This window comes from Callospermophilus lateralis, chromosome 4 (assembly GCF_048772815.1).
Source record: "Callospermophilus lateralis isolate mCalLat2 chromosome 4, mCalLat2.hap1, whole genome shotgun sequence".
Taxonomy (NCBI): Eukaryota; Metazoa; Chordata; class Mammalia; order Rodentia; family Sciuridae; genus Callospermophilus; species Callospermophilus lateralis.
Window position 1 is genome coordinate 73,458,506 of NC_135308.1, and position 14,224 is coordinate 73,472,729.

Here is a 14,224-nt window from a genome sequence, read left to right on the forward strand (position 1 = left end):
ATATAATAAAATAGTGGCATTTGGAAATAAGGTCAGGATTACTTGGAAATTTTATACTATCTTTGAAACTTTTTCAGAATTATCAAATTAACAAAAATAAATAAAATGAAAGAAATAAAAAAGAAAGACCAACTTCCCAAGCACATACTAAAAATAAAGGTGAAAACAATTTGAAGACATTCCTAGGATATTTCACCAAAAGAAACATTAATGGCATTGAATATATCTAGAAGTAAACATCATAAAAGCTATGTATATTCTCTGAGAGAAATTTGATATATTTTGGAAGTCAAGTATCTCCATATTCACGTGTAATCCAAATCCAATGTCAACCTAAATACCATCATGCTTTTATTTATATTATATATATTTAATGTTGTTTCTAAAATTTATGTGAAATGCATATGACCAAGTATGACCAATGAATTAGGCAAGAGAAGCTACACAATTAGACTGTAAGATACACAAACAATAGAATTGAATGGAACAGAGTATAGAATGAGTTGGAAAATCTGCACTGTTTATCTCAAAGGTGACCTTGTGGAGAGGAAAAGCTCTTTCAATAATATATGCTGAGTCAACTTATTGTCTAGATAATAATGTGAAACTTTTCTTCACATGATACACATCCATACAATATTAATCCCAGATACTGCACAATTATATGCAAAAGAAAAATAATTAAGCACATATAAGACAACTTGGGAGAATATGTTTATGATCTCATTGTGTAAATTTTGTGTTTAAAATCAGATACCATCTACACACAAATGTACAAATGTACAAAAATGTTGATAAGCTGTGCTTCATTAAGAACATTTGACACCTTAAAGACTACCATATTAAGAGAGTGAAAGTAAAAGCACAAGGGGTACAAACCTGATACAAATACTTACATATTTGCACCACAAGATATTGTCATGTTAATATATACAATCATTATTTGGGAAGTCAACAAGCAACAAAACTTAATGTTAGTTGACTCTATCAATACAAGGTCATGTGGTCATTCAGCAGAAAACTCAACAGCAAAATAATAATAATAATAATAAATGAAGTTCTGCTACAAATAGTAAAATGAGCGAATTCTAAACACAATGTGGAGTCAAAGTAGACATAATAAGATAGGATACTGAATGATTTTACATAAAAGTCAAAAGCTGACAAAATTTTCTTTGGCAACAAACACATGTGGTCTTCTTTGGAGGAGAGGAGGGCACAGTGACTGGAGGGATGTGCAGGTGACTTCTGGGAGCCACTGAAACTCTCTGAGAGTCCAGGGTGAAGAATTTGACACAGCTTTCATTCATTGCTACACATTGTTCTCTATGAATTTCAATAAATAATAATGTTTACTTAAAAACTACTCCTCTTTATATCCCTTGAGAGGGCCTGAAAGATAAATAATCATTGAGAAGAATCACAGGACCCCACAGAATTTTTTTAAAACAATTTTCCACTTAATGTCACTTTTCTGTTTCATGATTAGATCATGATCCCATGTCACATTCAATTAAAAAATTTTTAGTTGTTGATGAGCTTTTATTTTTATTTATTTATATGTGGTGCTAATGATGGACCCCAGTTCCTCGCACATGCTAGACAAGCACTCTACCACTTAGCCAGAACCCTAGCCCAGAATGTCTCATTTTTGAAGTCACCTCTCCATGCTATCTGATCTTAGAGCCATGTCACTCTAGTACCAGTCAGCCCTGCCCTCTCTTACCTGAGCAGACCACAGAGGCTGTGTTTCCATGGGCACAGGCAGGAACACCCAGGGCACTCACAGGGCAATTCCACAAGAAGGACTCAGACCCTGAGCAGTGGAATCGATCTCTCCAGATCTCATCTCCTCCTTCCACAAAGTATGCTCCTTTTGGGGTGGAGATGGCAACCCCACAGCCCAGCTGACCGCAAACAACATTGGCATTGGCCATATTCCAGTGGGAGGCACAGAGTGTTCTCCAGCCTCCAGAGGTCTTCATCTCCACTTGACCCTCACACTGAGAGCTGCCATTTTTCATGAGCCGAACTTCTGTGTATCCTGGTAGAAGATAGAGTTTTAGTTTGTTGTTGTTTTAGCAACAACACACATTTTTCTTACCCCTGTAGAGTGTATAGGGCAGTTAACAGCCTGCTCCGAGTCTCACCTGAGCAGACAACTTGCACAGCTCCTCTGTGGGGGCAGCTGCCTCCAGGACAGGACACTCTGGGGCAGAACCAGAGGCCAGGCTCCTGCCCCTCACACTGGAACTCTTCAGCCCAGACCCGTTCACTATCCTCTCTGAAGGGCAGGTTCCCCAGGACAGATGCAGCCTTGCCACACCCCAGCTCTGCACAGATGACCTGGGCAGTAGGTAATGTGAAATTCCCATCAGATACTGGACTCCATTCTTCTCCAGAGTTCACTTCCACTCGCCCAGAGCAGGGTCCACCTCCTCCATCCAAACGCACAAATCCTGTGGAAGAAATTAACTAACAAAATTAATATCTTGGCTTGGAATTAGTAGCTACATGTCACAGGCAATGCTTGAGAGCTTTTCTTTTCCCAGGGTGTGGGGAATGGATTAAAGATTTGGTATCAGAATGGGACTTCCTTGAGCAAGCATGTGAAGACAAATTTAGGAAGAATTATAAAGGTCAATTCTGAATTATTGACTCAAGAAATGAATATGTATTTATATAACTATTTCTCTGTGTGTTTAGTGTGTAATATACTTTTACCTTATATGTAAATATATTATTCTTCATATTCAAAAGATACCTGTGGCCTGGGGATGTGGCTCAAGCGGTAGCGTGCTCACCTGGCATGCGTGGGGCACTGGGTTCAATCCTCAGCACCACATAAAAAAATAAAATAAAGATGTTGTGTCCACTGAAAACTAAAAACTAAATATTAAATCAATCTCTCTCTCTCTCTCTCTCTCTCTCTCTCTCTCTCTCTCTCTCTCGGAAAAAAAGATACCTGTGGGTTTTTTTGTATATCTGTCTCTGTCAGTCTACCTCCTTTTTTAATGGGAGCTATAATTAACTATCCACTGAAGTAGAAAAATACTAGGCTTCATTTTCACAACTTTATCCTCAAAAACTTTTAGTTCACTGAAAAAAATCCAACTAAGCTAACATTTGTTGATGAAATAAAAATTCCATATGTCAAAAACTGACAATTTATATTTATTTCCCATTTAGGGATGAGGAAAGAGTCCACTAAATAGTATGAGAATGAGATAAAACCAGATTATTTAGACTAACATAATCAGGGTTCTTTACATCATACTTCCTGTTACAGAAAAAAGAATGGCAATATAGAAGTATGATAGTATGATCATAAGTTTAAAAGAAAATTATCAGAGATTTGAGCATTTTTGCCTTTTTCTTTTATTTCATTTTGAGAAATTATTTTGTTATTAATAATTTGAGTTGGAAAAATACATTATATATCTATCTAAACTAATCAGGAAGGGATTTGAAGAATGAGTTCAGACTTTGGGTAGATGTCTGGCCATAGGTAAGGAAAAGCAATGTAATAGTAGTTTTATGTCTGAAGAAGTTCAGCAGGGAATCCTTGCTGAAGAAAATAACATGATCAGTGATTGTTTTTCCAAAGTAAGCTTTCAAAATGGAATGAATATCAAAAGCATTAATCAAGTTTATTAGAAAATTTTACTTAAAGTATTATAATTAGAATGCTCTCATTTCTGTCTGAAACTGGTATATTAACATCAAGTGTGGATTTGTGACCTTGTGACTACGAGGTCATTTTAATTTGTATTATTATTACAGAGGAGTGAGGACAATGTATCTTACTTAGAATGTCACAACGAAAATACAAAATTTCAAACTGAAGTCACTAATCTTTAAGATGTTATGCTTTAAAGAAAATGAGACTTACAGTATATCATAACAATCAGCTATCGATATTGTTGACCAGTGACAGGAACAATAAAAATCAATCTCCAGAACAGAAACCATCACTATACACTCTGCCTGTGGATGCATCCAGGTCTTTTCCTCTGTGGATACTGGTTTCTGCGCAGTTACATTTCCACCCTATGGGTTAACACCACCAACCACCATCACTACCATGAGTTGCACATGATCAATTATATTTTTGGCTCAATTAGATACACAAATTTGCAGAAACACTACTTCTTTTTTTCATTTTCTTGTTTTTTTCATTGTATATGGTATATTTCTAGCTCCTAAGGTATATAGTATCTCAATTGAGTTAGAATAGTATTACTTCCAAGTTCTGTCTGAGAGAATTCAGTGGAATATCTGATTGCTTTTTCCAACAGTTGAAATTCTAGGTGAGTATCAAACCATTACAAGAATTTTCATATAATTCCCACTAATAAAAACTGGAAGCATGTCAGATACAGAAATAGATCATCCAATGCATGTTTCACCTTTACTCTTCTACTCTTCACAAATCTTAGAGACCTAATCCAATTGGAGCCTGAGAAGGTAAAGAATAAGATTCATACAGTACACATACTCAAATCATCAACTGAGCATCTGTCATTGTGTTGAAAAGAGACCCTGATGTGTTCATAGAGCAGTATTGTTGCAAAATCAACAATATTTTTATTCATCTTTTAAACTATATTAATTATTTGTTATTTTCTAAGCATTTAAAATAAAATGATATACATCCAGAAAATGGGAAACTTTTTTTTACAAAAATACTTGATTTAGAAATTAAAATCAGATACCATCTACACACAAATGATCTTAACTTGTTTTTCTCAGGGGTTGAATTACACTGTTGTATTTAATGAAATATAAATAGAATAGTCAATGGGTGATTCAGGTGCAGGAATACATTGTTCTATAAATGCAGATCCCCTGATTTCAGAGGTGGCTACTACTATTGTCTACACAGTTCTTCAGCTAACTAGGCATTTCTTATATCATAGTGGTCTAAAAATTCTCTTTAGTTCTATTTGCAAAATACATATCAGTTTGGGTAATATGTCAGTGGTATAAAGAGATTTAGAGACAAAAAGTGATTTCCCTTCCTTATCTGCTTTACCAGATGGTTGAGGTAAATGGTACCACCACTTTATTGTCTACCCTTATTTACACCTGTCTGGCTTATACAAAATATATTCTCAAATAAAACTAATGTGCACAGGGTATAGTGGCACACGCCTGTAATTCCAATGGCTCAGGAGATTGAGGCAGGAGGATTGTGAGTTCAAAGCCAGCTTCAGCAATAGTGAGATGCTAAGCAACTCAGTGAGACCCTGTCTCTGGGATGTAGCTCAGTGTTTAAACACCTCTGAGTTCAATCTCCAGTATGCAAAAAACAAGAACAAAACAAAAGAAAAAACTGACGTGCCACATTGAACCTATTACTCAGTCTGAACAATCTACAGTTGCCAAATCCATAGAGGTCTGAATGTCGAGGTTGGTTCATCTGGGCCACTAGTGTATGGACACACAATTATGAATTATTTATTCAGAGTAAAACTTCTTCTTGAATCATGAGAAAAAATGTATAAAGGCTTGGACATTATCAAGAAGTCTAAATTGGTAGAATTTACCCAGAATCATCATTTTTCAAGTCTCTTGAAAGAATTGGCATGCATCTCTCCCTCTGAGTTATAAATAGCATTTATATTGGAAGCAGCTTCTTTGAGTTTTGAGGCATAATATGAAGAAAGCCTATTGTCTGAGGATTTTTGAAACATAAAAATTAAACATAATATTCAATGTTGGGTCCATAAGTCTCATTTCTGTATCCACTTGATTCCTCGTCCATCACTCCACAATTCTTTTATTCTGTTTAGGGCACAGAACTATGTCACCTGAGTACATGGGAATGTCTCCATCAGTCATTGTATTTGGCCAGGCAGTGGCCCATAAAGGTCAAGGTCTTCCTCAAAGACCAAACTTTCCCTGTATCATTGGGCTTCCCAGTCACCTTGAAGCCAGAGGTGACAGTTTGAACTGTCCATAAAGGCACAGCAGGGTACAAGGAGAGTTATCAATGGAGGCCCAGTTTGGTTAAAAATGCCTCTGACTGGGAAAGGATAAAAATGTGGCAGAGAGGTCTTTAAACTTTCTGCCCAGTCCTCATGTAGGAAAACAGGTATATAAAGGTAATTTGAGAGTCTCGTTCCATGTTTTCTTATTCAAATCACATACCAAAACTTGCCATGTTCTAGAAATAGGTGAGGGTTTTTGTTGTTGTTATTGTTCTGGATATGTATATTTCAAGGAAATAATTTTCTTTGTGGAGCTTCACATCTAGTGAGGACAAAAATATTTTCAAGCCATTGGAAAAAATTATGAGAACTGAGTGGGAAAAGAAAGAAAAATTCCATGTGCAGAAGTGTATTGAATCCCATGAATCATTCTCATTGGAGTAAATTAAAAATTGTATTCAGATATATCCTCCACTGATCTCTTGCTACAGATACATTGCTTCCTTGGGAATGTTTCGAGTTTCTTAAAAATTTGTCATCTATAGAAATTTTTCTTCCCCTATTCTGACCTTTATGCCACAACTTTGAGTAACATTTGTAAATCCTTCATCTTCTTTTTTACAGCTAAGGTTTACAGGAGTCACACAAATATAAATAGATTCCCCATCTTACACCCAGGGTCTTAAGTGCTGCCCCAATAATTCTTATGTGCTCTTTGTTACCCCTCTGTTGCTATCCACCAGTACTGTGAGCTTCCTCTATCATCTTCAAAAATTCAGTATGTCTCCTTGTTCCTATTGTTATCAAATTTACCTCCAATGCACTTTTCTTGTATCATTGAATCCATCAGATACAAACTATATAATCTTTCCCCATATCTTGTCATTTTCCTTCTTTTTTTCCTTAAATTTATTTGAACTGATATCTAAAACCAAAAATAGTATACATTTTAATGGGTAGATAGATGTGCTGGTGTATGTATACATTGTGTTATCTTTGTGTCCTCAAACACTTTATTTCTTTTTGGTGAAAACTTCCCATATGCTTTCTTATAGCTCTTTGAAAACAGAGTTCATTCTTGTTTTCTATAGTCACCTTACTATGCAGTGGTGCACCATAACTCCTTGCTCCTATCTAAGCAAAACCTCTCATTCACTAATCAGTCTGTAGCCTTCCATTTCCATCCCCTACACTCTCCAGCCTATGGTAATCACAATTCCAGTCTTAAATTTGATATGGCCAACTCTTTCAGATTTGACATATAGTGAGATTTTTGACCCTTGTCTTTCTTTGCCTGACTTATTTCACTTAACCTAATGATCTCCATGTCAATGCTTGCTGTAGTAAATGAAAGGTTTCATTTTTTCCCAAAGAGTATCATTGTGTAAATTTAATTCATTAAATCCATTTATCACTTGATGGACACTGAGATTAATTCCATTTTTTAGCTACTGTCAGTAGTGCTGCTGTAAGCATGGTAGTACATATGTGTCTCCAACATCTTGATTTTATTTCCTTTGGATATGAACTCAGCTGTGGATCAGTATATATTATGGTAATTTTTTGATGGTGTGTCTGATGATGTCTTTGTATTTCCTTTGTTTGTAAAAGATAGTTTGGCTGTATTTTGTATTTTTGATTGGCAGATATTTCTTTTAACTCTATGAATATTTCATGGCACTCACTTCTGGTCTATATGTTTTCTATGGAGAAACCTGCCGTCAGGTGAATTAGGCCACCTTATGTTTTTGTTTCTTTTCTTTTGATTGCTTGAGACTCTTTATCTTTCATCTTTAGGAGCTGTATTATAATTGTAAAGAGCCCAAAGGTCCAGGTCAAATTTGGGTGCCCAACTAAGTTTTCACCCCTCAGCAGAGACTTATCTCTCTACTCTCTCCATAGTGTGCTGTCTAGAGTTTGAGGGAGGAATGAAGAGGGTGGTCCTGTGGCCACCAATGCTGCCATGCTATTTCACAACCTGAGGAAACAGCCATCTAGGACAACACAGAACTGGGAAGGCACCAAGGCCTTCCTACTGCCTTCCAGCTGCCTACTGACCAGGTGAACTCAAGGTTCAAGACTCTTGCAATCAGCCACAGGTGATAAAGGTTCTTCTTGAGTCTGTCCCACCAGCACATGGGTCTTGCTCTCCCTATGAGCTCTGTCCCACATTTGGGGTCTCTAATTCTTATAGAGTACTAAGTATCACCATGGTGGGCCTGGCACTGAGCCCCAAGACAAAGTCCTGTGCCAGCCCTGTGCCCTGCTCCTTAGCAAGCAGAGTCTTGCTTCCCCCTCTGCCAAAGCAGCTTGGAGGAGTGGTGGTGGAGACAGTCTCTTTGCTGCTGACTAAACACAGTTCTAAGTTCTCAGTCTGAGGGCACTGGTATAACGACCAATGTTGTCAGACTCAACAGGGCACCAGGTTTCATTCTGGCAGGCCTTGTCCTAGGTTTTAAGACCAAGGCCTGAGTTTAATTTCCTTTCCATTGCCCAAGAAGGATTTATCTTTCTTCATGTTTGGCTGCTTGAGGTTGGAAACTTTTAATCTTCCTCCCTCTTGGATATGTTCTTTCTTTTTAATATAGTAGAAGCAGGCACTCACCTGGTTTATTGTCTCTTACAAAGGTAGTTTGGTGTGTGAATAGCAGTTAACTCAGTGTATTTGTGGGATATCACTGAATAAACATCCTGGTCTGAGTCCTAAACTACACAATCTCTTACCATCATAAATATGCATTAATATTTTATGGCATTCAACATAGATTACCCAGGACTAGATTACATTAACCTTCTCAAATGTGAGTTCATACAGATATTACTTTTAAAAGGAAATGTAGAGAGACTCTATTATAGTAAATATCAAAGTAGAGCCTGTGACTCAGAGCATCTCATTCACAGTTTGCTGGCCCTTCTTGCCAATGTGCTAAGAATTATGATGTCTGAATCTGGAAAGGAGAATTGGAACTTTTCAATGATTCAAAATTCTCCTGTGAGGTGTTCAATCTCACCCCTATGCCCATACACCTACTAATCCAGTGCAAAAGTATCTCTGGATGTACATATATCAGCACTCAATTCAACTGAGAAAAGTAGAGCCTCATTCTGGTCTGTCTTTTGAAAAATGCTTCAAAAGACATATGGTAATTTATGTGTAATCCTAAAAATCGCAAGTTAGAGAAACAGAATTATGAAGATTACTTTTAAGTGGAATTGTGCTATAACAAACTTATCTTGTCAAGAAAGAGAGTTGAGAAAGGAAAGGACAATATTTAAAGTTTACAAGAGGGCAAAAATATGAAGCCCATCATCCACAGTTATTTCAAACAAAGTTTATGAGAAAATCTCTCTGTCCTACTTACTAGGTCATTCAACTCCTACTCCTCCAAGGGTAAGACACTTACTTCCTTAGAACTTTTCATTCTTCAATACAGTGGGGAATTCACTGTCCATACCTGAGCAGATGACTCCTGCATCTTCACTGTGTGAGCAGTCATTTTTGCCCCAGTCCTCTGAAAGGCACTGCCACAGAAGGGACTCCTCTCCTGTGCACTTCAGCTCATCCAGCCAGATGGGCCCTGATCCCTCACCAAAGGATGCCTTATGCATGGCACTGAGGGCCTCACCACAGCCCATTTGTCTGCACACCACATGGGCTTCTTTAAGGTCCCAGCTGTCATCACAGACAGTGCCCCAGGAATGCTGGTAAAGGATCTCCACTCTGCCTGCACAGCGCCTGTCCCCATCCACCAGGCGGAGCTTTGGACTCTCTGAGGAGAAAGAATCATGTCAATTGTTGCATTTATAAGAGAATGGGAAGACTTTTCTTATCATATTCTACTGCCTTCTACCAACTAAGCTTTCAGAATACAGAGTTTGCTGGAGAAGAAATGGAATCATCATACCAGGGCAGCAGCAAAGTATCAATTCCTAACAAAACAAGTAGAAGAATTAATTGTGGACAAAAATGAAATTATATCCATTGTAATTTAGTAAGTAGTCTCAGGTAGAAATTTTGTAGGTCCTATCAGAGTTAAACTTGTTATTGGCAGAGTTCTTCATAAGGTATGATAAAACATTCCTAGACATGTCAAGATTCCTACTTTGAATAGTTGAAAGTATCCTTTCTCTCAATGATTCGTAAGATTTAATGTAATGTGCTAGCATCTGAATTGGTTTCTTATAAAGTATGCATGTGTCAATGGTTTGGCATTTGGAAGGATGAGAGCACAGTGCATGGAGTAAAGAACAGGGATTAGATCATCAGAAGTCTCCGGTGACTGCTATGAATCCAAGAAAAAAAGAAATTATATAGGCATTAAGACTAAAAAATAAATGGATCATGAGGCAGACAATAGTTTACCTCAAAATATTTCACTTATGATTTTAGAATTCAGAGATCAGATCTGAATATTCAATTTCAAATTTGTGTTCACTTTAGGTAGATTGGGCAACCTCCCCAAAAGATGATTTCACATGTGGATATTGCTCAGATGTCATAAGGAATCATAGAATGTTACTTTTTCCCCAAATAAATTAAATAATAGCTTGAATTTCCTATCAAGAGTTGTTATTCAAAAATAGGAGTTCTTAATGAGGAGGCAAATAGTAGAATAGAATTACTTTTGTTGTGTCTGAGAATGAAAAAGTGTCAGGGAACACAGGGGAAACTGTATTCTCACAAGAGAAAGGGAGGATTTGGGACTAATTTTAAAAATGATAGGAATTCTAAATAACTCAGTGGAGCATTAAGGCAGCCCAGAGAAAAGTACAAAGTAATTTACAAGTTCAACTTCAGCTGCTTGGTGAGGGAGGCAACCTGCAAGCATAAGGTAAGCTGGAGAGTGCAGACAACCCAGATGGTGTCAGCAGAGCAGCAGTCTTAGCTATGGGAGAAACACATGGTTCTTATAAGCTTTAGATCAACTTTGAGGAATTGTTCTGAGAGAACTACTCCTACACAACCAGAGAGCTTTAGACAATTCATGCCAATGCTCAGCAAGCTCTCAGAGTGCTACTAAGAACCTATCATGAGAGGGGCCTATTGTAGGGGATAAACTGTACTGGGATTAGAAAAAATAGATCAATCAATTCAAGGTCCCTGGGTCACCTTGCTACCATGGTAGGGTGGAGTACTAATGTACTCTAAAATCTCAGATAGGGAGAGTGCCTGCTGCAAACATACTGAAAGGACTGAGTGGCAGAGAAGGGCTTAGAAGCCTTATTAAGAAGTGGTCTTTCCCTCTGTGAAGAAGGGAGATTCCATTCATATGTGCTTACACATAGGGGAGAGAGCTCAGAGAACACATCTGATCATTCACCCCATTCCCATATCCCCTCTCCAGGGTGGAACTCAATGATTTGGTTGCTTATACCACTTTTCACAGGCATTCAAGGATTCACCATTCTAGGACAATCCATGGGCAATGACTAGAGGCCTCTGGAACAAATGTGTGCCCAATAGTGGGATCCACAAAAGCATTGAAGGAAGGGCTTGTGGTAACTCTGACTTTTGCAATGCTTCCAGGTTTGTAAACAAAATCCCTCCAGTGTGATTATGCCCTGCTCCATCAACATTTCCTTACCCTCCATGGAAGGAAATGAAGATCACATTGCAGCCAGCATATGACACCAAATCCCAGAACATTTAGTGGGAAGTGAGAGAAACTACAATTGGTTTCTTTTGCAGGCTACTCATTCCCCATACCTGATGCATTTAAATATTAGATCACCTGGAAACAGGGGTCTCCAGTGTAAATATTTCATGTGGGAAGATTTTTTGACACATTTTAAGTCATTTTTACCTTATATATTCTTTTACTATTTAATTAATTTATTTTTAAAATTCTGTATAAGAATTTTCTCATTTTTCCATTTCTTTACATGTATATTTTTTTAAATTTCCCAATTTTTCTCCATATTTATTTTCCTTCTATAATTTTCTTTCTTGAGTTATTTTTTCTTTTCTTAACTTTTGACATTCTTACTAATTTATTTTTCCCCTTATCTATGGTTACTGCTGTTTTAGTTGTTGTTGAGTGTAATTAATTATTAATGTATTTATGTAGCTTGTTTATTTTATGTTGTTGTTATTGCTGTTGTTTGTTTTCTTCTTTCTGAGTCATGATGGTGACCATATATGATAATATATGAAAAGCATACTTCAGAATCAGAAGAAACAAAGAAGGTAACTACATAGTGGTAAGTTGAACAAACTATCAAAAAGATGTAATGATTATAAATGCATTATAAATTCATATGGAACAGAACATACTATTTTGTAAAACAAATCTTATAGGATATAAAGGGAAAATAAACTTGAATACAATGCTAATTATGTCTTAATATTTCACTAATAACTTAGTCATCCAGAAAGATATCAACAAGCAAACATAGGATTAGAGTACATTATACATCACGTGAACATAACAGCTACAGAGTGTTCCACCCAACAGCTGCAGAATACACATCATCTTCATTTGCAGTGCAGCACTCAGCTTCAGAGTTCTACTCTTCACAGATCAATGAAACCTAATCCTCCTATAGTCTGATTAACTCATGAAAAGAGTAAAATTCATTCACTGAACATTCTTAGAGCTTTGGCTGAGTATCAGACTGCTGTGGAAAGAGATCCTAAAGTGACCCAAGCAGCAGCATCAGAAAAAAAACTAAACATTCTCTTCTTCTCTTTAAACAAATCTTCAAGTACTTTTGGATCATTTCTGATGTTCTAGCATTCTGTTATGAAATTTCATTCACCCAGAAGCTATGGAACAGATATTCTGAATAATATATGACTTAGAAATCTCAGTCTGCTATCAACTGTACACAATAAGGTGATCCTCACCTGTAGTTCTCAGGGATCAATGTATTCTTGCAAATGATGAGGTGTAAACAGTGCATAGTCAGAGGATGGATCAGATACAGGTGTGCACTACTCTACAAAACAAGATCACCTGATTCTAAAAGATGGATATTACTATGGCCTACCCAAGCCTTCAATTAGAAGTGTGTTCATTATATTACAATGGTTTAAACATAGAACTTGGTTTTAATTTCAAAAGTAGAATTCCTTTGTAATATTTTACTGGCTGATAAGAATCTGGAGATAAAAAAAAATTTCTCATCTTCTTTTCCATTTCCAGATGGCCGAGGTAAAAATATCACCAATTTAGTGAGCTCCCCTCCTAAATTGTATGTGTTTTTCATACAAGAATGCATTCATGAATAGAAGTTAGGTGCCATACTGTATGTATTGCTCAGTCTGTGCAATCTACAATAGTGAATAAACATATTTCAGAATGTTATGATTGGTTCATCTAGACCTCTGTAATATAGATACAAAATGATCAAATATATATTCAGAGTAGCCCATCTTGAATGCAGTGGAGTAGAATATGTCATAACTTGAGTATGGTTTAGAGGCCTACAGTGGTTGGCATTTACCTGTAATGGCCATTTTTCATGGTTTACTGAAGAAACTGGCAGACATCTTCCCCCTCTGATTTGTAAACAACACTTATTTTGGAAGTACTGCTTGGAGTTTTGAAACATATAGTAAGCCTACATCCTGAGGTCTTTGTTTAGACATTGATATTAAACAAAATATCTGATGCTGGGTTTCTTAATGTTAATTTTCACTACAAATGATAGGCACTCAACTAAAAGTGGATTGATACATAAAACTGCAGAGATCACAGAAAAGATGAACTTCTGAAGAAAAATCATGAGGAATGGGGACTTGATGCTTCTAAAACGTTTCTTCCACATTTCCTTCCCAATTCCTGATTCTTTCCATTTACCTTTGCTCTTTAGATATGTCTTTCCCACACAGCTGAGACTGTGGACCCCAGAATGTATATTTGTTCCACAAAACTATGGTAAAAACAGGGCAGTGACTGACCTGTTTTGTGTTTTGGGAGGAGGTGGTTACTAATCCATCAGGGATAGTGGATTAATAGTGCACCATCAACACAGTATGGATAGAATGATGGTGCACCAAAAGAAGAGATATTTAGCAGCAAATAGGAATGAATCTACTAAATTTATAAAAAATAAATATAACAGGAAATATGTAGGACTCTTGTAAAAGCAAAAAAAATCATTTTCTATTCAAATGTATTATATATGACAGCAGAATGTATTACAATTCATATTATAGATATACAGCACACTTTTTTATATCTCTGGTTGTACACAAAGTTGAGTCACACCATTTGTGTCTTCATACATGCACTTAGGATAATTATGCCCATCTCATTCCACTGTCTTTACCTTCCCTTTGCTCTATC

General features: G+C 36.7%; 1 protein-coding gene across 1 annotated transcript in view; it reads right to left on the reverse strand.

Moving 5' to 3' along the window:
- LOC143398307 (scavenger receptor cysteine-rich domain-containing protein DMBT1-like) overlaps positions 1 to 13,392 on the reverse strand; it is a 182,500-nt gene extending 169,108 nt beyond the window's left edge. Inside the window, exons 1-4 of the mRNA XM_076855297.1 lie at positions 13,380 to 13,392; positions 9,389 to 9,703; positions 2,151 to 2,459; positions 1,727 to 2,044 (exon numbers count right to left, since the gene is read on the reverse strand). Of these exons, the coding sequence (XP_076711412.1) occupies positions 1,727 to 2,044; positions 2,151 to 2,459; positions 9,389 to 9,703; positions 13,380 to 13,392 (955 nt within the window). The remainder of the gene's footprint in view (positions 1 to 1,726; positions 2,045 to 2,150; positions 2,460 to 9,388; positions 9,704 to 13,379) is intronic.
- Positions 13,393 to 14,224: the final 832 nt, after the last annotated feature.